Source organism: Cercospora beticola, chromosome 1 (assembly GCF_033473495.1).
Source record: "Cercospora beticola chromosome 1, complete sequence".
Classification (NCBI taxonomy): domain Eukaryota; kingdom Fungi; phylum Ascomycota; class Dothideomycetes; order Mycosphaerellales; family Mycosphaerellaceae; genus Cercospora; species Cercospora beticola.
Genome location: NC_088935.1, coordinates 4,397,981 through 4,424,596, shown reverse-complemented (window position 1 = coordinate 4,424,596; position 26,616 = coordinate 4,397,981). Strand labels below are relative to the sequence as shown.

At 53.2% G+C, this 26,616-nt stretch overlaps 8 protein-coding genes across 8 annotated transcripts; 3 read left to right on the top strand and 5 right to left on the bottom strand.

Annotated features, from left to right (window-relative positions):
* Nucleotides 1-347: 347 nt before the first annotated feature.
* Nucleotides 348-3,707, bottom strand: RHO25_001767 (uncharacterized protein; the record flags this gene model as incomplete). Its single annotated transcript, XM_023594370.2, has 1 exon — nucleotides 348-3,707. One exon carries the CDS (start codon nucleotides 3,705-3,707, stop codon nucleotides 348-350), a length of 3,360 nt encoding a protein of 1,119 aa, XP_023459591.2.
* A 694-nt stretch (nucleotides 3,708-4,401) lies between these two features.
* Nucleotides 4,402-7,293, top strand: RHO25_001766 (uncharacterized protein; the record flags this gene model as incomplete). The annotated part of the gene is made up of 3 exons (XM_023594369.2): nucleotides 4,402-4,765; nucleotides 4,826-6,306; nucleotides 6,355-7,293. 3 exons carry the CDS (start codon nucleotides 4,402-4,404, stop codon nucleotides 7,291-7,293), a joined length of 2,784 nt encoding a protein of 927 aa, XP_023459590.1.
* Nucleotides 7,294-7,909: 616 nt separating this feature from the next.
* RHO25_001765 (uncharacterized protein) lies at nucleotides 7,910-8,885 on the bottom strand (the record flags this gene model as incomplete). The annotated part of the gene is made up of 3 exons (XM_023594368.2): nucleotides 7,910-7,967; nucleotides 8,174-8,793; nucleotides 8,862-8,885. 3 exons carry the CDS (start codon nucleotides 8,883-8,885, stop codon nucleotides 7,910-7,912), a joined length of 702 nt encoding a protein of 233 aa, XP_023458246.1.
* Nucleotides 8,886-9,950: 1,065 nt separating this feature from the next.
* RHO25_001764 (uncharacterized protein) lies at nucleotides 9,951-11,089 on the top strand (the record flags this gene model as incomplete). The annotated part of the gene is made up of 2 exons (XM_065602142.1): nucleotides 9,951-10,218; nucleotides 10,365-11,089. 2 exons carry the CDS (start codon nucleotides 9,951-9,953, stop codon nucleotides 11,087-11,089), a joined length of 993 nt encoding a protein of 330 aa, XP_065458214.1.
* A 219-nt stretch (nucleotides 11,090-11,308) lies between these two features.
* Nucleotides 11,309-14,308, bottom strand: RHO25_001763 (uncharacterized protein; the record flags this gene model as incomplete). The annotated part of the gene is made up of 4 exons (XM_023594367.2): nucleotides 11,309-13,331; nucleotides 13,380-13,470; nucleotides 13,524-13,606; nucleotides 13,659-14,308. The coding sequence occupies 4 exons, from the start codon at nucleotides 14,306-14,308 to the stop codon at nucleotides 11,309-11,311; spliced, it is 2,847 nt and encodes a 948-aa protein (XP_023458247.1).
* Nucleotides 14,309-16,251: 1,943 nt separating this feature from the next.
* RHO25_001762 (uncharacterized protein) lies at nucleotides 16,252-22,275 on the bottom strand (the record flags this gene model as incomplete). The annotated part of the gene is made up of 1 exon (XM_023594366.2): nucleotides 16,252-22,275. One exon carries the CDS (start codon nucleotides 22,273-22,275, stop codon nucleotides 16,252-16,254), a length of 6,024 nt encoding a protein of 2,007 aa, XP_023458244.1.
* Nucleotides 22,276-22,947: 672 nt separating this feature from the next.
* On the top strand, nucleotides 22,948-24,773 carry RHO25_001761 (uncharacterized protein; the record flags this gene model as incomplete). The annotated part of the gene is made up of 2 exons (XM_023594365.2): nucleotides 22,948-23,432; nucleotides 23,585-24,773. The coding sequence occupies 2 exons, from the start codon at nucleotides 22,948-22,950 to the stop codon at nucleotides 24,771-24,773; spliced, it is 1,674 nt and encodes a 557-aa protein (XP_023458245.1).
* Nucleotides 24,774-25,036: 263 nt separating this feature from the next.
* RHO25_001760 (uncharacterized protein) lies at nucleotides 25,037-26,041 on the bottom strand (the record flags this gene model as incomplete). The annotated part of the gene is made up of 1 exon (XM_023594364.1): nucleotides 25,037-26,041. One exon carries the CDS (start codon nucleotides 26,039-26,041, stop codon nucleotides 25,037-25,039), a length of 1,005 nt encoding a protein of 334 aa, XP_023458242.1.
* Nucleotides 26,042-26,616: the final 575 nt, after the last annotated feature.

Below are 26,616 nucleotides of genomic sequence, written 5' to 3'. Positions count from 1 at the left end.
AAGCAGAAGATAGACAGGACGAAGATATTCGGTCATAGTGTGGGATCACTCTACCTGGAAACGGCAGATTCAAGATCTCAACAAGTACAGATACAGCTATAGTGTTGGTTCTCTAGTTTCTTGGTCATTCACGCCACCAGAACTCCATCTCTATTCCACTGATACATTCTAGAACTTTCAGAGCGAGATCCTAGCCGCGCCAAAAGCATGCCTCAAACAACATCTCATGACATCTAGTCTCGTGTCATCTTCCTAAATGATACAACATTCCCGACCATCCATTCTATCGTCCATCATAATCATCAGTCTGTGAGGTGCATGTGTACTGTCGGTGCATGCCAATCCGCTTACTCTTCGCTCCTGTGCGGAGACTCCTCCTCTTTGGCGGCCTCTTCGATCGTATTCTTTCTTTCCAATCCCATCATAAGCCCCTCTTCTCCAGTGCTTCTGGTCATGTTTCCTGAAAGACTGCCTGTGCTTCTCTCCAGTCCACAATCGCCTGAATCCTCACCAGATACGCCGCCCTTGGCGATAGAGCTCTTCCTGCGACGGCTCATAACTCCAGGAAACATTCTTGGCTCATGGCCGGCCAGGGTACTGCTGCTAAGGACGGGCTGTAGTGTTGTGGAGGATGAGGCCGAGGGCATTGGAGGAACATCAATAGGGGGTTGGTATGCTGTGGGAGAATCGTTCATATGGTTGAGCGAGCTTTGGCGCTGAAGTCCATTTGCGCCATCTGGGTGAGCTTGGCCTATGTCGAGCTTCGAGAGTCGCGCTGTTTGAGCATTGGTTTGGTAAATTCGAGGCGTCGCTATGGTGTTCGGATTAGCATAGGTGGAAGTTCCGGGCTTGTGATTGGAAGCATCAATACCGTGCATAGGATTGGTGGCCGATGGGTGCGTCATCATGCTGGCAGTCGGACTAGGTGGCCCAGTGTTCGATTGAACATCTGGTGGAAGAGTTGTCGAATTTAGGCGGCGGCCGGGAGGAGCGTTTGTGTAGCGATCAATCATAGCCAGCTCCTGGAGCCAGGTCTCATGACGGAAAGCCTCACGAATGTTTGGCACATTGACCTTTGCCATATCATTACCCGCCACGCCAGGAAGGTGACAATTGTTACCGAGCCATCTCTGTTTCATGACGTGCTCGAAGCCCGATTGCAGCACAGAATGTTTTGCTAGCTCACACATGTCCACAGCCGAGAGCTTGTAGATCTGGGCAGCCACAGCATATTCCTCAATCAGAGGCTCCTTCGTGAAGGCGAACTGCAGAGGATCGTCCGTCGAAAGACTGACATTCAGGCCTCGTCGGAAGTATTGCAAGAAGGGGTTCCGCTCGTAGGCTAGGAACAAAGCATTGTTGCTCAGCGGGCTCATCGCGACACCAATCTGCTCCAAGTAGAAAATGTACTGTAAAAGAGGCACTTTACGAAGTAGTAAGCCGTGACTGATGCTATGACAGCACAGCACCGCAGTCGCCAAATGGTCGGTGTCTCCGGCTTCACCACAGTGTGGCCGCAGAGCGAAAGTGTTGAAGCCACGCTGTTTGCGCCAGACGTTGAGCGAAGCGATGTTTGCAAACAAGTAGTAGATCCAGTACGTGTACGGAGGATTCTGCTTTGTGTCCCAGTCTTTTGGCAGCGGGAATTTTCGGTAGATTCGTCGCTCGGTTTTGCTCTCATCGTCGACAGAATCGAATCCAATGACGCGCTGCAAGAAAACGTGAAGCTTTGGGTGCTTGCGTGGATCCTGGGTGACTTCGAAGAGCGGCTCAAAGACGTTCCGCAAGACTTCTTCGTACGTCTCCATGGTACCAGCAGCCTTGTACACATCATACAGACGAGGCACTTGAATCAGCCATCTGACGTTGGGCGAGTACAATTTGTTGTCTACGACCCACGCTGCCAGCTTGTCCCATTCGTCCAGGCTGCGCCCGTAAATGCTGATGCGCCATTCGACCATTTGATACTTGCTGCTCTCCAGGTCAGAAATGACCTCCTTGGTGAGCTCAGCGAGGTATCTGCCCTGTATGTGGTTATCGGTCTTCAAGAAGATAGTTCGCAGTCTGCTCTCTCCCACGGGATTGTATTTGAGATTGAATTTGTCAAAGCGATGGAAAGAATCTGTGTGGGCGTGCATATCCAGTGTGTCAATACTTAGGTCGTAGGCGGTCAAGTTGATACTTTCGAACACTTGCTTAAGGGCCAAGTATTCGCCGTCTCGGAAGAGCACTACTTCATCCGGACACTTCTTCATCTTGCTCTTGATGAAGCGCAACAGATGCTTTTGATTCATGCACGCCGAGTGATGTACGTGAGTGTCCACTTTTCGCACGTTGTAGAAGTCACGATGCGGCACGGCTTTGGTATCTGCCACTTCCTGATATTCGTTGAGAAGCACATACAAATTGAACTTGCCTTCCAAGTACTGCAGGCGACGATACGCAAATGACTTGCTTGGTCCATCTGAGCTGATGGCGAGGATGCTGTCGAGATCCATGTAATACTCGCGAATTGTGGGAATGTGAAGAATCGGCTCACCGAGTTCTGCAGACTTGGAAGTCTCGTATACTTGGTACACTCCACCCTGGTCGAGCTTGAAAGTCATTTCCGAAGCGTCAGGGACCGGAAGGCATTCTTCGAAGTCAAAGTCTTCGCCAATGTCCTGGCCCATCTTTCTCTGAGGCTTTTTCGGCTTGGCGCTCGAGGCGGTAGGAGTCTTCGCATCGGCATCGCCGTTCGGGTCGCTATTTTGGGCATTGCGCTCTTTGTTCTCGTACCAGACAGGCTCAGGAGGCGGCGGATATAGGTTCCAGCCGGGCTCATCGCGAGGATTGTCGGACGGACCTTGCAACGACAACCTGATATATTTGTGCCTCAGATCGAGTATTTTCTGGATGTTTGAGTAGATGGCACTGAGTTCGGAAGTTACGCTGGAATCATTCGCAGCATCTTGGCCTATGCCTGCACCGGCGCCGTGAATGCCTTCCTGCTCGAGTAGAGGTTTATTTTCGTGGGGCAAGCCCGGATGCAGTGCGTGTGCACGAGCGGCCCGATCTGCCTCGAGCAGATTTTCCTCGTCTGCGGCATAATTTGATCTTGCATTTTGAAAGCCGTCGAATCTGCCGATGCTGGGAGACTGAATTGTAGAGCTATCAGGATGCTTACGAGGATCGCTAAGCCCGACGGGGAGGGCGGACTTGTATCCTGTCTGCGCAGGCTCTTTGTATGTGGAAGTGCTCTGCCTACTCTTTAGACTGCCAGACCTCGTGAGAGAAGTAGGATCTGCTCCGGGATGGCTTGAAAACGTCTTTGCTCTGAGGATCGGACTGGTGCCAGTGACGGGACTGGCAGAGAGGTTGTGTTCGTCGAGCGTGTTTTGACGCTGCTGTTGATAGAACTGCTTGGCCTCGACATGAGACATCTGTTTCTCCAGCTGGTAATTGTAGTGGGTGGTGCGGCGCTGCTTGTCACGCAACAGCATGCCCTCGGGCGCAGCAGAAGAGTCGTCGAAGGCAGCTGCAGCGCCTGTGTCTCCCCCGTCCGCCACGGCTGCTCGTTGTGATGATCTACCTTGGGGTTGTGAGGCGTGGGATGCTTCGCCGTTGTCACTGCCGGCGTCTTCGGAGGAAAGCGCAGCTTCTCCAAAATCGCTGTCGTCGGAATCCTCACCATGTGCTATATGGTGAGGTGCAAACGATGAAGGCATGGCGCTCCGTTGCATCGTGGATTGTTTGGGCGGGTGTAGCACACAAACACCCGACACACAGGGTGATGGCGAGAGACGACACGCTTTCGTGAGGCAAGGCGGGCGGTGAGGAGTGGGCGCGTGGTACGGGACAGCGGAATGGGTCACGGGCGACGTGAAAGAAATGCGCGACTTGGATGTGGACGTGAGCTGCAGGTGGGCATGCGTGTCGTCGGCCATCTCCGCGCTTGCCTGCAGCTCGAGTCCTTCTCCTTCTCCGCCGCTCACCGCAGTCCCACGCATCGCATACACCTCCCATATCTGTCTTGTCGCTGCTGAGCGCTATCATCGAGCATGGCAGCTGCACAGCGTCATGCAATCTACGGGAGCTCAAGCGAAGGACGACAGCGATGCTCTACGTCCGCAGTCCTCACGCTCTTCGCCCTTCCGCGAGCTTCATCTCTGGTATAGCATCGTACTCTCACGCGCTTGGCAGAGCAGTTTGCAGAGAGCATTTGCCTGAAGCAGTTTGCATGTGCTGGTGCGGCATCGAGTGAGCCCATACGCATCTTGAGCTTCGTGCGCGACCGTTGACGTCGATGTTTGCCTGACGCGCACTGGCGAGGCAAACAATACTGACTTCCAGCCGGACAGTTCACTTACTTTCCAGCACTGATGCACCCGCATCTAACTTAGACCTCGACAGGCCATCGCCATGCCGACACTCAAGCAGATCAGCTGCTCGCTCGAAGTCGGCACCAACACTCGCCTCAAGGAGTATGGCCACACCTACACCGACGGCGGCGTCGAGGCTTTCGTCGCCATCCCCGATGCTCCAATCCCATTCCGCGTTCGAGTCACTTCGAGCGGCTACATAGCCCCTGGATTGGCTGCTTATGTGTTCATGGATGGCGCGTACCAATGCAACCGCAATCGGCAGAAACTGGCCATGCCACCTCCTGACTCTCAAGTGGATCCGCATGAGTACGAGGTCGACTTCACGCTTCGACAGAAGGAGGAAAAGACGTCCGACGGACTGTTCGTGGCACGGGAATGGACCTTTGCGCAACTAAAGACAGGTCACTCTCTCTACACTACACCCCCTCCTGACTGTTTTACTAACAGTAATGTCATTGCAGACCGCACGCCTGACCACAGTTCAAGCTACGCGCAGAACGTGGGCACCATAGAAGTCGTCATTCTTCGCTGCAAAGATGGCGGCGGTCGCCACGATGCGATCGATCCAGCGCACACAGCCATCAATGTGCAGCCAGACAAGAGCTCTCATTCTCGGCCTGCGACCATTGTGCAAGCCACCAACGAAAGCAGACCTGAAGCCAAGGGACCCTCAAAAGCACCCTCCAAAGTGTCAGCTACAAAAGCACCTGCTCAAGCGCCATCGAAAGCGCCTTCGGAAGCGGATCCGATGGGCGGCTTGTTTGGCTTGTTTGATGGAGCATCAGACGATTCGTTCTTGACCTTCGATGGTGTGAACGACCAAGATCGAGGCGATTACGGGCGTGACACCCATCGCCACGCAACAAGACGCCGACAACCGCCTGATTACCACTGGGATGCTCGCCAGGGCTTGTACCGACACGTTCCGGCACTGGACCGTTTTCCGCCACGCTTCGTAGACGAAAGTCTCGATGTGCAGCCTAGGCGCTCCAATGCGCCATCCCTGGACTCGAATGCCGAGAGAGGTGATTTTATCTTCATCGAGGAGTCGGCCAAGCAGATCGAGTTTCTCATTGCGCAGGGCAGTGACCACGCCAAGAAGCATCTGATCATGGAGCAAGAGGCTATCGCGCATCGCAGAGATCCGCAAGTCTTCCAAAGCATGACTTCCACTTTGCAGCGGAAAGCTCAAGAGATCGCAAACCTGAATGATGAGATTTCCGGATTGTATAGATCGATCGACGCGTGCATGCGAGCCATGGACAACCAGGACTATCAGCGAGTACGTGGCTTTCTGCACCAGCAGCGCATTCTGCCAGAAATGCGAATCGACCTGGCCACGCCATTGCCTACACCAGCGTCTCGCCCTGCAGAACCTGTCGATGATGACTGGCAACCTATGGGTAGTGGGAAACACATGGGCAGTGGAAACAACAGGGGCAGTCTTGCAGAGAGAAAGCGCCAGCAGCAGAACCAGCGAGTAGCTTCGAACGATGTCTGGCGGACTCCCACCCGAACTCAGAACTCGAATCAAGATATCGACGGCACAGCTAAGTGGACACAAGGCAATACATGGGGAACACCCGCGCGTGATAGTCCACAGAAATCGAACAACGGCGGGGATGGTTGGAACAATCAGCAAGACAATCGAAATCAAGGTGACGGAACATGGGGCCAGCAAGGGGGCGGCAACGATGCCTGGGCTGATGGTAATGGCCAGAACCAGGATAATGGTCAGAATCAGGGAGGTGGAGGCTGGCCAGCTAATGGTGATCAACAAGCCGGGGATGGCTGGAACCAACAACAGAACGGCGATAATCAGGAGAACAACGGAAATAATGACCAGAATGATGGCTGGGGCGGCGGCGGAGGCGGAGGTGCTGACCAAGCCAACAACGGCGATGGTGGGGAATGGGACAATGCCAACAACGACAACAGCAATGTGAGTCTCCTGCAGGATTTGGCACGCACACACTAACGACCACTACAGGATCAAGCTGACGCTGATGATTGGAATCAACAGCAGGACAATGATCAACCTGATCAAGGAGGTAATGAGCAGGACAACAACCAAGGCGGAGGGTGGGGCGATGATCAGAACGACAACCAAGGCGGAGGAGGATGGGGCAACGAGCAGAAAGACAATCAAGGCGGAGGATGGGGCAACGAACGGAAAGCTGCCAGTGCTGGTGGGCGAAAGAAGGGGGCATCACAAGCTGGCGGCTGGGGCAACGATGGCGCCGACCCTAAGGGGCACTCCGACGTTGCAACCACAGTATCAGCGCTTCGACCTGTCATCAAGCCCTACTGGGGCGACTGGGCAACACGACCGGATGACAAGCGAAAACCCCGGGCGCAGCCACGAGACGCTTATGTCTACCCTGCACCACCCTCAATTGCAGCACCAGCGGGCAAAGCCCCGAGCGTCAGCCACGGAGTACAAGCCGGAAGAGGCGCAAACTATGCACACAAACTTCATCGACCGGAATACCTCGACACGATGCAGCAACCCTACGCCATCTTCACATTCAAGTACCGCAGCAAACCTGCTCTGGAGAAGATCCTAGGCCGCAAGATCGATACGAGCAATATCCAGAAAGCTGCGCACGAGGTCGAGCAAGAGAAATTAATGAGACTTCCCAAGGATGAACTGGTGGCCGAGCTGATGAGAAGGCAAACACTAGGCCCGTCTTCTGCAAAGGGTTCAAAGATCTCCCTGGGGCAATCGGCTTCCAGGGGCGGTTCGAAGGTAGGCGGAGGCGAGCTCAAGCCTTCGGACTCGGTGAGCAACGTCAATGGCAAAAATAACGACGGCTGGCAGGAAGTTGGACAAGGTGAAGTCAATGCTGATAAATCGGCCGCGTCTGAGCAGCATTGGGGTAACAATGATCCTCAGCTCAATCAGACTGGCAACAACGATGGATGGTGAGACTGCCTGCAACGAAGGTTTTCCATGGCCATGATGTGTATGACACTTGGTTGTTTGTAGCTCTATAGGCCGCACAAGGGCACTCCCAAAATTCTTTAGTCTAGATGAATAGATCAAGCACTGGCCAGTAGCTAATGCTTCTTTTCCACAACGCGAGAGAAAAAATGCAAAGGCCCATCTAGGACGAATTTCCACCCGTTTACAACCTCTGACCCAAAGAAACCTCTATCAATCGACAGGCACCACGTCTCGTATCCCCATATCGCAACAACATCTGCTGGTGCATGACTAGGTGTTCAGGCCAGCAGGTCCTGGGATGACGGGGCGACTGTACTGCCAGATGAACGAGTCCAGACTATGCCAATGGTCGGAGTTGGCGAAGCTGAGAGAGAAGCATTCGTCAGTGGAAGCCCAAGACAGAGCGTGTGTGCATCAAAGAATGATCTTTCCAAATGTGAATAATATGCATGAGAACAGATGCAAGATATGTACAGCTCTGGTGTTTGTAGTGTGAAAAAAGGCAAACAACAACTCCACGCTAAATGCAGTGCGATATGCAGCAGGAAACTCGTGATTGGTGGTGTGTTCTTCTCTCTTTCTGTCTTCTTCTGCATCATCATTTGTTGTGTAATGCAAAGTTCCGTAATGAGTCCCATTTTTCTGCGTTGGCGTATCTACACAGGGTACAAGTCTCGTCAGCCCCTGTGTCAGTAGAATATCGCGAACGCGAAGAAGCACGGAACGCAGCAGAAAGAGCCGTATAACAAAAGAAGGGGGAGAAAAACAAGAAGGGAGGAAGAAAGCAGCAAAGAAGACGAAAAATTCAGTAAGCGCAGCAGAAACAAAACCAAAAACAAAAGAAATCTCACTCTCAACGTACATATAAGTCATACTGCTCCTCAAACTGGGCTGCAGCGTCTCCGGATACCCTTCAAACAACCACATCACACTCGCCCAACTCAAACTGGCGAAAACCGGCCAGCTATATTTCTGCACCAGCGCCCTCTGCTCCTCGGTCAATTGCAGGAAACCTTTCCCGCCGTGGCCCCCATACTGACTCCCCACCAAAGCATTATTCCCCGGAGGTTGAATCGCCAATTTCGCCAATCCCAAAATCACACGCGCGAAAACGTAAATCACAATTTGTTGATTCACACTACTCGACGCTCCTTTTCCGTGTCCGAAAACCCAGTATCCGCCGTGTAAACCAGACAAAAAGCTATGCAACGGCGCCTCTTTCCCGTTGTTGGCTTTTCGGAGGAGCATCATGCCGATTTTGTAGAGGAGGGCGAAACGGGCGAGATTACTGGCGTGTTGGCGCGTGGCTTTGAGGACGAGGGAGATTTTTTCGCGGAGGGTGCCGGAGCGGAAGAGGAAGATCATGACGAGGGCGTGGGGGAAGCGGACTTTGGTGCCGTAGACGGCGCCATTGCGGATGGCTTTGAGGAGGGTGAGGGGGGCTTTGTATTGCGGGTCGAGGACGATTTTCTCGAGGGAGGACTGTGATGGTGAGGAGTTAGTGGGTGGTTTGGTGGATGGTATGGTTGTTTGGTGGTGTGCGGGTTTACCTGTAAAGCCTGGAGGGTCGACATGATGGCGGCGTCTGTAGATGGTGGTGATGAGAAGACAGACGGCGCACTGTTGTGCGCGGTTGTAGTTGCAGACACGAAGACACGAGAGACTGGAGCTTGACACGAGCAGACAGATGCACATCACATGCCAGCATGTGCTAACCGCGGCAAGCGGCTGCATGACCTCACCGGCATGTGAACGCGCCTGGGGTAATTCGCGAGCATAAGCGGTAAGAACATGTCTATATTCTGTAATGCGCCCCTATCTTTCCAGTTCGCAGACTCTTCCATGCTGGAGGAATATCGCAGCGAATGCATGGAGAGTGCCTGCATAAGTCATTGCTACATCAAGCACATCAAGCGTCCTGAGGGGAAGTTCGGCATGTATCCGAGGATATGTATTCTACACGAAGCCGGATCCGTAAATGCGCAATGTATCGCGCCTTAGTCATCCCTCAATTCTCCTTCATCTCTTCGCTACAGACGCGTCTCGAACAACAACGACGACCTGTTGATTGTAGCTTACAGCTCTTTGCTACAGTATTTGTCTTGCTACTGTCCCAAGCATGACTGCGTATCGCCTATTGATGGGTATTCGCTTGAAAAGCACAAGAAGATGCACATCCGATAAAGCCAACTGTGAAAATAAACATGCCTGTCGACGACATAGCCTAGTGCCGGTCGAGCCCGGGACCAATAACTGATCAGCACTTTCCACGACTTGACCACTCGACCAGAACCAAGTCTATGAGACAAGTTCCAGATCGGTGGCCACAGACCATATTCAGCTCACTGATGGAGATCTTTTCATCAACTTCAATCGCCACTATATGCAGCAGGAGGCTGCACAACACACTGCCCTGTGCAGCCTTGCAAGTGGTGGCTGTGTAGGCTGCATGCAAAGTGTGAGGGAAACACTGCGCCTCGTCGCAATGCCCACGATTGATGTGAACAGTGAACATATGTCACCTGCAACACGATCTAGAGAGATTGCTACAAACCTCAAGCGCGATCCCCAAATTCAAAGAGAGACTGACACGCAAAGCTGTACTGCTTTAAAAGGATCTCTGGCACCACCCAAGCACAATGGCGCTACGAGCACCGACTGACTGGCGGATATCCCTCGATGCAGCCGGGCTGGTTGCTCTCGCAGACCTCAGCACTCTAGCAAAGCGGACTGCTTTGACGGGAACGTCCTCTCTTTTGGACATGTTTGTGATCGCTCCTGGCCTCCATCGCCAGCAGACCGCCGTAGATCTCAACCATGGCGAGTATCCAGCATGTGCTGCCATGACGACTGGCTATGTATTCCGTGTGGAGAACCAAGCCATGGTCTTCTATTTACAGAAAGTCGGTACGTACAGCCATCATCAGATGATATCTACTTTACTTGTTCTCAATGACACATGTGGGCTCCGGGGTTTGTGGAGCAAATCATCCCAAGCTGCGAAGCAGAGATATTCTGGAAATCTAGGCTTACCATTGTCTTGCTACCTTTAGGCAAGACCGGCCATTTGACAACACTCGAAGTATCACATACGAATTATTCGGATTCTGGCTGGCGACGAGCTCTCTCGGCAATACACAACCCTCACACGAATTCACTATTCGCATCCTCAGCATACCTGGCTGCAGTGCTTCTCACAATCTGCTCTTTGGCCATCTTCGTTCTACTTCAGGATTGGTGGGCACTCGGTGCTCTCGGAATTCTGATCTTCGCCCGCGCATGCAATGTCTTCGTCGTTCGACAAAGATCGCGACCCTGCTGGTTTGGTGCTCCAGAGCCAAATGAAAAGAGCGATCTTCTGATATTGCTCAGTCAAGATAGATGGGTCAGGATGAAGGGACCCACGGACGATGTGAAGGCTGTCACTTCGGGCACTTGGTTGCAAGATCCAACAGCCACTGATGACTGCATAACGGCCCTCGCGACCTTACTTGTCTACCTGGTCGCAGCACTTGCGGGCAATGCGCGCCAGGAAGGCAAATTGGTGCTGCTGGGTCTGCTATTTGGGTCTGTTGCTTTGATTGGCATCGCGAACAGCTACACAGGCATCCTCCAGATGCATGGCCGGATCGTCAAAGTCAAAGCCGGCCCGAAACCGTATCTTCGACGGAGACTCCTCGCGGACGAGCTCGTCAAAGAAACAGGAAAGAAGCATTGGGCCATGAAACTAGGGATGCTTCCAGCCGAGAAGGACGATGTTACACCTCCTACCATGTAATAACTTCGAAGAAGCACGAAAAGGTAAAAAAGCCATGTTACGATGCGACCATCGCCGTTATTCAGCACGATACATGATATTAAAGATTATATCCCTACTTTTCATCATTGACGGCCGTTGACATCTTCGTCTGCAGTACCTGATACTACGCTCTGGTAGGCAAAAAATCGAGAAGATTGCTCCTCCACCCATCATAATATCTAAGGCACCTCTCTCCCCTCACTTCACCCCCCTCTCCTGCCTCCGTCGACCCTGTCTGGTACTCATATACATCTCCAGAGCATTATCATTCCCACTACTACTCGCCGTAGTAGTATTCGTATGCGTACTCGCCATTGTAGCCTCACTCCTCCTCGCCACACGCGTCTCCCACGCCATAGGTTTAGCCGGTTCTAGCTGCTGCTGTTGTTGGATTCCCAATTCTGCCAAAGGACCATTGTGTTGACCGTTGGTTTTCAGAACTGCCATCAAAGCTGCTGATAAGAGGGCGTTTTGCTTTTCGAGTGCTTCTAATCGGGCGTCGATTCGGGAAGCTGCTCGGTTGGTTGATATGCTGCTTTCTGGTTTTTGGTTACGTTCTGCGTGGGGTTTTCGCTGTGCTGCGGTGATGGGTGGGAATTTTTTGGTGGAGGAGGTCGAGATGGGGGATACTTCGTAGGATGGGACTGTGGGGAGTTCTTTGCCCTGGACCGAGCGTTTCGCGCCAATGTTTGAGACGGCGGGCTTTTCGATGACTGATTGGGGTGGTGTTGGTGGTGGAGCCCTCGTGGGTGGCGGCGAGGGTAGATCGGCCGAGGAGACGATGTCGAATGAAGCCCGCAGTACTGGACTACTGCTCCGTGGTGACGAGCGATTGCTGACGCTCTGCCGACTCCGACGTCTCAGAGCATTTCGCGGTAAAGAGGCCGACCTTGGCCTTGGCTTGTAGGGCGCCTTGGAGCTACTCTTCGTCTCCCTCATGATGAGCTTGGGCGAAGAGGGAGTTTTGGTCGTCTTCGGCACTGGTACCTGCTCGGCCACGAACATCATCGGGGACATCTGCAGACCTGCTTGCATGTTTTGTACTTCGGCTGATGCTGTAGGAGAGATTGGAGTGCACCCCATGTTATCTTCTTCCGAGATCTCACTGGCCAGGGAGGGCACGGGTGAGACAGGAGACGCTGTGGACTGGGTGACCTTTTTGTAACTAGCGGAGCTCGAAGCATCGCTTGCTGTCGAAGTAGCTCGATGTGGTATCAGAGTGGGAATCTGAATCCTTGGTCTCATCTTCTTAAGACGTTGCTTGGTGCTCTGCTCTGGCTCATTGACCACGGCATCGATCGCTCTGATCGTGGAGGGCTTGTCGCGAAGCTTGCGTGCTCGGACACGCTCTTCGCGTTCCCTGCGAGGACTAGGATATGGGGCTCTAGGTAACTTCGCTCTCTCCTTCTTTCCTCGTGATCTTGGGCGCTTGATGGGCCCAGAGCACTCAGTAGTGACTGTAGCCCGAATCGGCTCAACGTCGAAATTGAACTCACTGGCAGACTTGATACTGGGCGCCAGTCTAGCCGTACTTCCACGCGAGTTTTCGTGATTTGAGATGATGCCCTCGATCGTTCGAGGATCTCGTCGCAACCGTAACGGACTCCGAGGAGGCGGAGGTCCGGGGCTGTCGCAAGAACTCCTGTGTTCGGACTGACTCCTCTGGTACATCATTGACGCTATGCTTGAAGCTCTTTGCAGAAGTACAGGGTGACTGCCTAGCCGACGAGGTACTGGATGACGGATCTGCACTTCCTTTCCAGGACTTGGGTGCTTAACAGGAAAAGCCTCGTGTGGCAGAGCGACGTTCGACGACCGTGACAGGGACGCCTCTTTCGCAGATGTCGGATGGCTAGTCAGTGCTCTTGTAGTGTCAAAGGATAGCCTTGGAGGCGGTCGATCAAACACACTACTGTGGTACGAATCTGCCATGGAGATTGCCGACTCGGGGATGGGACTGGGTGGGACTGACGCCGCCGGTCGTATCGGTGTGTCTGAATAGTGGTGTTGCCTGGACAGACGACTAGCTACATCTTGGAAACTAGAAGGTGGTTTCGAGCTTCGGTCGCTGATGATAGTATGTTGGTCACTGATACTGTGAGTCTGCTGCTTCGTCAAAGAATCGGCGTAGGACGACAGCCAGTTGTCAAGAATGTCGTCAGTCGCAGATGTGACATCGTCGTGGAAGCAGACCGACACTCGCGATTCCAGGATGTCTGGGCTAAGTAAATGGTTGGCGAGCGTTTGATGCGAAACTCATACTACGTACCTCAATATTGAAGGCTCATCGAACTCCATTGTCGTATCGCCACTTTCGTCAAGCTCCGGTTGCTCAGGCACCAACGCCAAATATCGTTTTCCTGCATCGTGCAGTCAGTATTGTCAACGTTAGCTTTCGACACATGGCACGCACCAGTAGATGATATCTTTTGTTCACAGTTTCGCGGGACGCTTCCAGGGAGCAGTCCACCCTCGTCACGTAAAACGCCGTTGAGTCTGGAGACCACAGTCAGTCAGACACAAGATATGGATGTGGCCGGTGACTTGCCTGTCATGAGCATTTTGTATCAATGAGCTTCGCGGCTTCCTCTGAGGTCCACTGCCGTTCCTCAACAGACGCAGAGCTGTCCTGCCACTCAGTACTCTCCGTGGCTTCCTGTGAGCGAGTGGGGGAGCAGTATTCTTGAGGAAGTAGGCCAAATCGTGAGACGGGTTGTCTTTCGGTAGGCGAGTCAGGCTCGTTTGAGTGTTCATATTGCCAACGGTAGACGGCCCGCCACCGGGGCAAGCACTAGAGTAAGGTGCCTGGGTCGTGCAGTCGTAATGGATAGACCAAGAATCCGACCGAGACAATGCAGGGGTATAATCGGTCGCTGGACTTGGACACTGACTGTCCTCGAAAGTCTGCTGAATAGAGTCTTCGCGAAGAATTGCTGAGGAGCTCGCCTTGCGCAAATGGTCTGACTTGGCATTAGTAGCAGGAGCTGATGATGGGGCCTGGCCCATGGTTGAGGCCTCGGTATAGGGTGGACCAGCACCACCAACTGTCCTGCCAATGCCAGGCCCAAGTCCGAACATGTCATCCGAGTACGGAAGAGATTGCGCGGGGCAGACTGCTGTTATCTCCCACTCGCGGGGAGTGTGGTTGGCAAAGCCTGGTGGTGGATGGCGATGCTGCAGAGCAGCGGCGAGTTGCATTGCACACGCGCCTGTGTGTCTGCAACGCACTCTCGGGCGGAGAGAACGTGCAGTACAGCGTGTGGATGTCGTGTGGACGACCTCGTTGTCGGATCTACCACAAGGATGTTGTGCTGCCTGCGTCGTGCTTCAGATTAATCACGAGACTCTGAGCGACCGGAATCAATTGCTTGCTCACCAGGCTGGTCCTTCATCTGAACGGAGATGCTGCGTGGTTATCCAAATCGATGCCGGACGGGAACAAGTACAGCGAGATGGCCAGGTACTGTCGATCATTGGCCAGCTGCAAGTTCGGAGCTCGCAGCCAGTGATTTTCTGCTCCTACGTCGACCAAGCCATGGCGACCAGCATCCTGAATGTCAGACGAGGAGGGAACGATAACGAGAGTCGAGCAAAGCAAAGCGAAGACAAGCGAAGACAAAGACAGAAAACTTTTCTCGAGGCGGGAGCGTGCATGTATGAGGGCAAAGCACAAGCCAAACAACAGGAGAGTAAGGCGTGCGGTTTCCAGGTGACCGAATTGACTCTCACAAAGGCGCAAGGAGACGGCGTTCTCAGCAGTGGCAGCGCACTGGACGCAATTGTGGAACAAAAGTAGAGCAGACACAGCAGCTTCGTACGCCATTATCCGTGGCCGCAAACAAGATTGCTCGAATGCGGCCCACGCTGCGGTGCCCCAAGGTCACTGGAGGAGCGCGCCAGATCAGCGGTCAAATGCGAGGCTAGAATGCCGTGCTCGCTACTCCGTCACTCCGGATGATTTGTTGTCTGAGACAGCAGCAATGTCGATTTGACAGAGGCGATTGAATACAAATCAATGCCTGCGAATGTCAGAAATATGCCCGCCTGGTCTCTTTCGCCTTGTTGCTCCAGCTCCAGGCCCACAGGAGGACGATTCGGGAGGAGGCAGCAGGGCGGTGAATCGAGAAATGGAGCTAACATCTGCGCGATGGATAACATGTATCGGCGAAGATGCAGGTGAGGTATCACAAAACCGTGCCTGGGCTCCACTCTGCAGCAGGGATGCGAAACTCCGGCGCATAGCATCTCTAGCGCGCTGCAGCTCCCGTGCGACGGTAACGTGACATCCATCTTCACCCAAGTGCGACCCGAGAAGCCGTCAAGATCCTCAGGCCAAGTCTGTGGAGCAAATGCACGCGGCTCTTTGAGGAACGTTACAGTTGGCGTTGTGTCAAAACGTCTTGGCGATGATACACGCCAGCGCTTGTAGAAGGCCAACGGAAGGTTTCTGCAAGATCTCACAGGATCGTAGGATACGCATGTGTCAGAGTCGAGGGGCGTTCTATCACACTGAAGTCTGCCGTGGCACTCCCATCAGGCAAATACTGGCATGTAAAGCCCTGGTCCACGGCATTGTGCTGGCAACTGTCAGCGACCCGCTGCTGCTGCTGTAATCGGAAGCAGGAATCGGCGACCTTTTTTGCAAGTTTGTCCTACACGCTGAAGCACTGTTCATGATGCACAGGCTCAACTTCACTCAAGGGAGAGGGCAGTAGATGCCCGCATTGGCCTATTCTGGCTTAAACTCTTTTGAATGGCAAGGCCAATCGCAACGACACGCATCAGAGTCCAGACGGGTAGCACCGTTTTTCTGCTTCCGAACTTCCCTTGCCACGAGAGCGCGTGTACTGTAGCACCAAGGATCGTCCACGAAGCAGCCATGTCCAACGGGAAGACATCCTCTGAGCGGGCCTGTGAGAGAGTTGTCAGAGATGCACCTTCTTTACTTGCATTGTGACAGAGCCCATCAGGATTCCAGTCGCCTCGTCAGTGTTCAGTACAAAGGCCTGCTCAATGTCGACTCGACGAACCTGCTGGCCCGACCTACATTCGCCTGGGCCGCAATGCTCTACTTACTCTACATAGCGGATCCTGGCATCCTCCTGCCCAGCTTCGTGATGCTCTTATCTGTCAGGCTAACTTTATCTCTGTCCGGGTTTCTTCTTCGGCATAAACATGCTTGGAGCAGCCGGCCTCTTCTTGACCATCTTTGGCGGCGGCTTGTTCTGCTGCTCAGGACGCGGTACGGCGCTTGAAGCGCCGCTGTTGGATTTTGAAGCTTCGGAGGCTGGTGTTGCGTCTCTCGAAGCGGGGGTCTTGGCTTTTGGATCGGTCCTATGGGAGGGAGTATCCGATGATGCTCTGGATGACTGATCTTGAGCAGGAAACGCGTTGAGGTTCGAGGGAGGCTGCAATCCGGAAGTGCCGTTCAGGGGCGCGGGAGCCTCAAGCTCGGGTTCGTAATCAGGCGCAACATCCTCCATCTCGATATCCTCGTCCACTGGCTTTGCATCCGCAGCCTTCTTGCCGATGCGATCTTCAAAGCGATATCGAACGCCATCCATCTTGTCTGGGACACTGGACCTCTGTTCAGAAGCCACGGGAGGGGAATTCTGTTCACGCCCTGCATCAACGGATTTTCGCTTGATCTCGTCGACAGAGGAGGGTCGCTTGGTGGCAGCAGCGTGTGCATTGGCTGTACTTCTGACGGGAGTCTCGCCAGCCGGGAAGTTCTTACTGCTCTGACCAAGCAGCTTCTTGAGGTCTCCTGTCGTGTAATTATTGCGGTCTCGCGCGTCATCCACCAGCTTCTTCCAGTATCTTCCCGATGACAACGTGTTTGCATTTCCTAGTACCCACAGACTCGACTTTGCTCGTGTGAGACCAACGTTCATACGTCGGATGTCTTGAAGAAATCCAATCGTACCAGCTGGGCTAGCGCGAACACATGAAAACATGATGATCTCGCTCTCACGTCCCTGGAAGGCATCGGTGGTGTTGAACTCGATGAAGTCAGCAATGTCTTGCCCAAACTTGTTGATGAATGCATTCTTCATCTCCCTCAGCTGGGCTTTGTAGGTGACAATGATGCCGATCTTGCCTGTAAAGTCATAGTTGGGAAAATCGGTCCGCAGTCTACTGTATAGCAAAAGCGCGATCTCAATCTCCGCCATGTTGACGAGCGAGTTTCCTCTCGGGGCAGAAGCGTGTTGACCTGCCACATCGAAGAATCTGTACGGCGCGAGCAGGGAGCTGGCATGCCAGGGTTGCTTGCGGAGTCCAGCCATACTTGGACCATCCTTGAGCAAGCCATCGTAAAACGTCTTGCTTGGAAAGACCGAAATGTCTGGGTGCATTCGATACTGTGTGTCGAGAAGATGCACTTCGCCCGGATGGTTGTTCTGCATGCGCACAAAGAGAGATTGCTCGTACTGGAATTTGGCAGCTTCTTTCGAAAACACGGTTGGTGGCAACTGCTTTGGGTCTCCCACCATGACGCACTTCACGCAACCGTACTTCAGAGGAATGAGTGAGCTCATCTCAACACATTGAGCAGCCTCGTCGATGATGACCGTTTCGAATTCAATGCTTAGGCCAGAGAACATGTCATGACCAGAGCCGCTAAGGGTGGCACAGATGACATGTGCCTCATCTAAGACGGCCTGTTGTGCTCTCTTTCGGTTCAACTCTTGCTCACGTCCTGCGCTCTTCTCGTTGTCCTTCACTGAGTCTATGCGTTGGCCTAGCTCAGCTTTGCGTTTCCGAACGTGAATAATGGTGTCCTCGAGCTCCTTGCGCTGCGGTGGTTCCAGCTTTCGCATCTCTTCTTCCGAGTCACGCTGCTGGTATAGATCGCGCAACTGTGCTGAGACCTCACTGTGCTCCTTGAACAGATTGGCGTTCAGCTTCCGCTGCTTGTCATCGGGGCCGTTGGCCCCGCCAATCTTCTGTTGCACAAGCGTCTCCATTGTGACATCGGCCACTTGCGCGCTGATGGCCTCACTACGTCCGATACGGACAACTTTGATATCGTGGTGTTCACCATCTTTGGTCTTTACGCCTTTCATGAGACGCAGGACAAGTTCGTCCACTGCCGCATTACTCGGCGCGCACACCAGCAATTTCTTTGCTGGAGCATCGGTACCGCTACCAGCATGGCCGTTCAAAGCAGGCAAGGTGATCTTGTGAGCACCGCGAGGAGCGTTCTTCAGAGCCGGAGTGAGCAGCCCTCCAACAATTGCAACGATGGTTTTCGTCTTGCCAGAGCCCGGTGGACCTTGAATGAGCGAGAAGCCTTCATTTTCGAGCGCGCCATTGACGGCCTCGGATTGTGCACGGTTCAGATCGTAGACATCCTGGAAGGCACCAACCTGCCGCTCGCTAAAATTGATCTTTTGCGAAGGTTTGGCGCGGATTATCTGGTTGCAGAGATCGTAGTACAACAGGCCCTTCAAAGCACCGTATTCGCGCTCGAGCGGTGTTATTGACTGCAGCTTGAGGCCGTAAACAATGGCTTGCATTGTTAGCTGACTAGCAAGGGAGGAACCGGGCATGATCTGGTAGACGATTTCCAGATGAGCCTTCTGACGCTTGACACGATACACCCGAGCCAGACAATGTGGCTCATCCTCATCGGCCGCCGGTTTCTTGCTCTTAGAGAAGAGAATGATGTCGCCTTCTCCTAGCTGCAGATCTCTATTCTCCTGGTGCCCAATCACGCTGCTGACTTCGATGAACTGATCCACGTTGCTTCGGTTCTGAACCTTGATCTCGTAGGGCTTGGTGGTGTCTCTCAGTTCCTCCCGTGCCTTCACCATGCCTTGCCAAGCTTCCAAAATCAGCAAGGGCTCGAATGTTCGTTGGTAGGACGAAGGATCTCGGAACGAGTTCTCGACATGTGAGAATTCATGTTCATTCGATCCAGGAGGGTAGTCACCAGTGTGGAAAAAGTCCCACGCTAGCATCAGGCGATGCAGTGGACCAAGATCGGGCTTCAATCGTGCGCGCATATCCTTGAGGGATCGGTTCGTGCGCGCGATCTTGGTGGGACCGCTCTTCACTTCTGGCTTGAGGCCCGATGTGCCGCTAACGTCGAGCGCTGGCCGTACCTGCTTCTTCGGTTTGGCAGAAGTGCCGAATAGGTCGTCATCGAGATCTTCATCGTCGCTATCTTCTTCATCCGAATCCACCATGATTGTCTGTCCTTTGCTGTCATGATCAGCAGCATAGTTGCCAAGTCCAATAACTCCACTTCCTGCACCGTTTCCTTTTGCCTTTGCAAGCGCTAGCTCTTTCTGCCTCTGTTGCTCAGCCAAGGTAGCCTTACGCTTAGCTAAGAAGTTGGCCTGGTCAACGACTCCGACTTTACTCTGGGCTAGCATCTTCTCTTTGACACCGAGGGGTTGCTTTTTCATGTGCTCCTTCGCTTGGCTCTTCTGCGCTGCGGCTCTGCTCGCCCAAGCCTCCAGGTCAATGCCATGCTTGGTGGGCTTGCCGGGGTGAGTTGGCGTAGACGATCCAGAAACGGGTCCAGATTTGGCCCAACCTTGCAAAGAGCTCTGTCTCTTCTGCTTAGAGACTTCTGCGACGTCCTCTTCGCCAAAAAGGGGCTCGTCGGTATGATGCTCTGAGGCTCGCTGCAGCTCTGCTTTGTGTTTCGTAGACAGCTTGTTCTTGACTTTGCCCTGCAGTATCTCGACAAGGTGTTCGAGAGACTCTTCCCTTGCTTGAATATTGGCATCTCGTAAGCGCTGCAGAATACTGCAGGTGAGGGCGACAGACTTGTCAATCAACCAGTCATCTCTGAGACGCAGATATTTGATCATGTTGTGGAAAGTCTGCCTAGGCTGCTGTAAAAGCTGCGAGCGTTGTTCAGAGTCCAGTTTGGCAGCAAAGATTGCATACTGGTCAAAAGCATGTTCTGCGAAGTCCATTATGTCGCGGCAGAAATCCATCATCATGCGTTTCTCTTGGAGCGCACTCCAGGCTTCGGTCTTCTCGAAAATGGTGGAAATTGCCGCCCAAATCGCCACCCAGAATTTTCGAAGCGATTTCTGCTCCTGCTCGGTTGTCGAATCTTTCTTCCGAAGGATGCCATCCTGTGAATCACAGAGGCAGTCCAAGATATCGCGGCTGACTCTCATCAAGATCGCACACGGGCTAAAGATTTTGGCTTTCGCAATGGAGAGCAAGCACTCTGATACAGACTCCAGTGTGGTGTTGAAGTATATCGATGTGACATGCTTGAAACAATCCAATCTGCTGTCTTCACTTGTGAGCGTTTTGAGGATGGCCAATGAGCCCTGGTGCACTTGATCGTCTCCGCTGAAAAGCAGAGCCATAAGACCTCGAGCGGCCGCAGGGTCAAGATACAGTTCGGACAATTGATCGCCGCTGAAGAGATCAAGGCGAGCTATCAAGTGGGCAACAACATTGTCTCGCGTGGTGTTGAAGGTCTCGTTCCATTTAGTCTTTGCAGCACAAAGGTCTCCGGGTCGCTTGGTTGGAAAAGGCTCCAATTGCACTAGACCCTTGATGCCGGAGAGAATAGCAGCAGGCAGAGCGCCACTCCCGGCCTTGATATGCTGCGTAGTTTTCCTCCAAAGGTTCCTGCTTTCGCTACCAACGATGTGATCGATCTCGTTGTGTTGAAGAATGTAGCGGCGGTCGCGACTCATGCTCTTCACCTCCATATCAAGCACCTTTGAGATGATTTCGAGGTCCAATTGCTCGGTTTTTGAGACTTGCAGTTCTCCTTTCTTTTCAATCCCGCTCAACTCTTTCAAGATTGCATTGAGGTGATCGTTGGACACAGTCTCGATCAGGTGTGTGTATACGGGTCCGCCGTCCACGGATGACGTTATCAGTCGAATAGCTAGGAGCAGGCACTCCAGACCCTTCTCCCACGACACATTGCTTGCATACTTGGAATATGGGTCTTCCTGCAACCGCCTCAAGAGCTGGTCCAAGACTGTGCGAAGCGGCGTGACGAGGTTGGCTGGCTTGACGCTGCGAATGAAGACGTCCACCCACGCCATCTTTTCTTCCAGGCGTAGAGGTTCCGTTTCGTTCGTGATTTGAAGAAGAGACTTGAGTCTTGGTGATTTGAAGATCTGCTCCGCAACATACTGCGGTGTCATTGCTCCAACAGCATCCCAAAATCTTGAGCCGCAAGTTTCTAGCATGGTATGTACACTTGCAAGAAGATCTGCAAAGTGCGGGTGATCCAGCTGAAAGTGGTCAAGTGCCAATTGAAACAAGTTGATGTCCATTGCCCGCAGATTCGTAGTCATGGTCGACTCATCCATCTGCGCCAGTAGCAGTCGCGTGGCCTTCCAAAATCGGGGCAGAAACGTAGCCTCTATGCCAATGAGCTGCACTCTGTTCATGGCGGGCTCAAGCCATGGCCTGACAGCGAAGTCGAACTCCTGACTGAACATCTTGCGCTTCGCACCATTCCTAATCATGTTGCGCTCCGCCCAGGCTTGTCGATCCTGGTTCCCATTGTAAAGAAAGGCGGCCATTCCAGGTGCGAAATTGGGCAGAAACAGCTTTTTCTTCTTCCCCAGTACGAGTGTGAAAGCGGGATCGAAAGATCGTTGCAGTACGTCCTCACTCCTGAGGAACGGGATGCAGTGTAATGACTCGAACAGGGCGAACATCCCCACGTCACCAGCGGCATTGATCTTGCGCTTCTCTTCAGGCAGTACGGCAAGGCTTTCGGTCATGACATTCAGGCCAGCCGTAATTCGGGCCTCGTTCATGGAGTCGAATGTCTGCATGAAGACCAGCACATCGTCCGGAGGATACTCAGCTTCCAATTGATTGCGGAGCAAGCGACGGCCACGATGGTACTCGCGGACACAAATGTCACATCGAGTGAGCTGTATCTGTAAGCTCGCCTTAAGCTTCTCTTGATATGCCACAGCATCAGAGCCGTCAAAGGCCAGGATGATGCACACTTCTAGTGCCTTGTCTCGTCGCTCGTGTGCCTCTCTGACGAGCTCATGCCGCGCCTGCCTGGCCTCTTTTGACTCTTCCTCGGCGTCGACGTCTTCATCGAAACAGTAGACTTCCTCTCGACCCGGGCCTCGTGGGCAGAACCAGTGCAATTCCTCATCCTGCGCGAGCTCCTCCAATTTCTGCACCAGTTGTGGTCCCGCCATATGTTATGCACTACACGCCCAGACCCTCAGAGGTCGGGCGGAGACGTGTGTGTGACAAACTTCTGCGGCGTGAGAGTCGTGAAGATCACGCTATAGACGATCTATGTACAGCGACCCTGGACCTTCGTGGGCAGATGAGCTGATATGGCTGCCAAGCGGTGGTGTTGAGGGAGGGCAGCTGCAAGAAGGGTTGCTCGAAGATGCGTCGCGCGCGCAGGTGAGAATCGAAGGAAGGGCGTTGTAGTGTCTGGCGTGGTTGCTGAGAAGGAAAGCCGATGCGGCAATGGCAGCGCTGCCGATTGTGGTTGCAGCTGATGGCAAGAAGAGCAAAGTGAAAGACTGCCAAACGCCCGCCCGCTGCTCACTTCATTACCGCTCGCTCGTTCGCACCACCGCGGCGTGCCGTTGGCCAACCGTTTGGAGCTGGGTGCTGCAAACGAGGTAAAGAAAGAAATACAGCAGCCGCGACGCGAGTGTCGTAATGGGCAGCTGCAGTATCACGCGAAGAGTCGCGTTCCGGTCCGAAAGCTTGACTCAGCCCTAACTACTCAAGCCTCCATTCACAGGAACCGCCACTAAGTTAAGCCACGCCGCTCCATTCGACATCACGTTGACTTGGACGGCAACTCACGCCCGCATGTGCAGCTCCTGACAACCACGCGAAAGGTCAAAATGTCGTCCGACCTGTTCGCGGCCTTTGGCGAACCGCCAGCAGCGCCATCAACCTCGGCACCTGCTGCTGACGACGATGACGATTTTGGTGACTTTGAGGATGCGTCTGCTGCTGTTGTCACAGATATGACGAAGGCGTCGAGCATGGGCAGCACAACGACACACGTTGCGCCTTCGGCCCCCAAAGCATTGCCATTTTCGCCGAAGCCAGATGCCGGGAGGTCGGAGCCAGAGCGAGTCATTGGCAGGCACCCATTTGCAGACCACATGGACTTTTTGTTCTCTGGCGGCGATGATGAGTATGATGCTGGAGCAGATGATCTTGAAGACCTGTCGAGGAACCCCGAAGCAGCCATGGCATATTCAAAACGGATGATTGCAGAGCAAGAAGCACAGGCAAAGAAGAAGCCTCTTCCCTTCTCAAAGCCGCAGTCGCCCGCCAAAAATCCTCCCAAAGCACCAAACAAACTACAGAAAAAGTCTGGGTAAGTTCAGCTCTCGGTGGAGTGCGTGTCTCTCTCCTCTGTTATCTTTCGCCAAATGACGGCAATATGTGCACATCGACTTGAACTTTGCGGCGATAGGGAAGTGCCATAGATCACTCTGGAACAGAAGCTTACTTTCTACTCGGCTTCAGGTATGTGCCTACTAGAGACCCGAATGTGCTTTTCGATGCCGATAACGTGTCTGAGCATGACACAGATGATGATGATTTCGGCGACTTCGAGGCAGCGCCATCTACATCTAGGCCCAACACCACTTCTGCAACACCCATTGCGAAAACCACTCACGGCAAATTGCAAAAGAAGAACGGCCCACCTGGCCAGAAGACACCGAAGGCGACGATGGCGCCGAGAATGCCACAAATTGATCTCCTCGGGCTAGGCGACGAGGTTTCCGTGCCAGAAATTCTGAGCCCAAGATCTGAACGTGCCAACAATATCCTAGGGCACGCAAAAGCCGATTCTATGACACGACCAAAAGGATCAAGCCTTGTTCCCAAACGCGACGACGATGCATGGGACGATTTCGATGCGACTGAACCGGTCACCGCACCTGCACTTGTTCCAGCACACAGTGGCACGCGCCCTGCTCCTTCACCGAGTCCAACAATATCAACGAGCAGCGACTTCAAATCGACCGATCAGAATGAAGTCCCCCCAACTAACGTTCCGCCACCAATCATCCTGCTCTCCGCTTTCACCTCAATATTCTCATCAGCACAAGAAGCCCTCTTCGCACCTCTATCAAAACTAGATCTCTCCTCAAGAGCCCAACTCCTCTCTCACCCCGCAACGCACCAATTCCTGACATCCTATCTCAAGTCCGCAATCGTCCTAGCACACATCATCGCAGGCAGAAAACTCCGATGGAAACGAGACCAAATCCTAGCACAATCAATGCGCATCGGACCCTCGGCCGCAGGTGGCAAGGGTGGCATGAAGTTGACTAGTATCGATAAGTCTGAAGTTGGAAAGGAAGATCGAGAAGTTCTCGATGTGGTGCAAAAGTGGAAGGGGCAAGTCGGAAAACTAAGGACTGCGGTGACGACTGCTTCTGGGACGCCGCAAACCGGGAAAGACAAATTACCAAGTGTGCCAGAGATTGCGGAGACGATGCCTGTCAAGACTTTGAAAGCGACAGAAGGTGGCTTCGTGGCGCCGCATGCTTGTGCCCTGTGCGGGCTGAAACGGGAAGAGAGAGTTGTAAAGGTGGACTCTGACGTGAACGATTCGTTTGGGGAATGGTGGATTGATAACATGAGCATGCATGTGACATGTAGAGATTGGTGGCATGAGTATAGAAACAAGCTCAAAGGGAGGTAGGAGTGAATGTCACAGCGGAAGTACGCGCACCAAGTCTCACAACTCAAAACACTTAGCATTTCTAAGTGCAGATGCACAACTCGTTGCCGGTGAACAGGTAGGCAAAGTCATGCCGAGCATCTCCCTTTGCATTCAATTACTCTACGTGCCATAACCCTGTGATCCCCAACAAGCGCACAAGTGCGACTTTCTAACAAAACGAATCCCCTAACCATTCTAAGCTGTGCATAAACGCATAAACGGACACCAAAACCTGCTGATCGCTACAGCTTATAATGAGCCGTAGGACATGTTTGTTCAGGCAAACAGGTCGTCAGTGTAGAGGTAGTGGTGATTGTAGTCGTACGAGTCCGTATGTTGCTGCAGACATTGACTGTGGACGGGCCTGAGCTGCTTGTGTTTGGTGATGCCGAGCCGCTCGCACTGGTTGATGTGCTCGTTGATGTCGATTGCGGCGTTGTATTAGATGTGAGACTCGAAGCGACTAGAGATCCGCTGGAAGAAGTGTTCGGCCCTGCGGATGTTCCCGTTGGCGTGCTCGTTGCAGCGGAGATTGGTGTGGAAGGCGGGGCTACTCCAGTCGCGTAGCTGTTCGGTACTTCGATGCTACTAGTTGTTGTTGAGGTCTCAGTCGAAACGGTCGGCACTGCGCTCGATACAGATGGGCCGGCTGGGTAACCTCCCGGAAGCTCAACATCACCAGTGGCCGATGAATACTGTTCAGCAACCCCACTCGAGACCGCCACAGTCGAAGATGTTGTCGTAGCTGGGGAAGAGGCGGTCGGATATGTAGTCGGAGGACCAGCGAGAAGAGCAGCCTTGAGCAGTGCAATCGTGCCTTCGGATGGACTCAATGTGTTGACGGAGCCAAGATAGACACAGTATCCAGGACGATAATTGACTCCTGCACAAGAGTCGCCGTACATTTGACAGCCTGCCATGCATGTCTCTGGCGTCATAGCTTGACGTTTGTGTTTGTTTGCCATATCATTGTCTAGCAGAAGACCACCAATCTCCATGTCACATTCGACGTAATAGGAGCCAGCATAACCAGTGTAGTTGCGTCCGTCGTCCGTCGGGCAAGAAATGCCAGAAGCTGCTGGCGCAACACTGGCCGTTGTAGACTCGCTGCTCGTTTCAGAGGACGCTTCAGGGATAGGCATTGGGACGACGGTGACTGTCCTGGGCCCATTCTGAGCTCTTGCTGTGGCGTACAGAATGAAAGAAGCAACTGCAATGTTGCAGATACGATGTGAGAAGCGGGCCATTTGTGCTGGCTCGATGTCCAGAGACTAAACAATGTGTCAAAAAGTTGAGAGCGTCAGCTGTGGTGATCATCTTCTGAGGGTAATTGTTAGTATACGTTGACACAGCACAATAGCGTGCAGTCAACCCGGTCGCCATCCGAACCACATTCCTATCGTCGTCTTCCGTTCGCTCGGTATCGAACAGTACCCGATCATATTAATCTCCTAGGGAGCACTGCGACCAGCTGCGCTTGCCTTGAAGATATTCCTACAGCACAATTCATCTCAAGCGTTAGTGTCGATACATCTGGTTCCAACATCACAATTGTCACGGACTTTCACAGCGCGAGAGTAGCTCTACATTCCAGCGTCCTGCCTCGGCGCGTGGTCAGGAGGAACTTGTCGTTCGTCCAGCTGGCTGTCGGACAAATGAAGAAACTAGTTATGGAATCCTTGTGGCCTGGTAGACCTAGAGTGAGATATGCCATCACGAATGGCAATATTGTACCTCCAACGCGGAGTATGTAGTAACCAATGCCAAGCAAGGGAGAAGGGAAGGCAGGGTGCGGTGCGGTGCGGTGTTTGCCAAGAAGCCT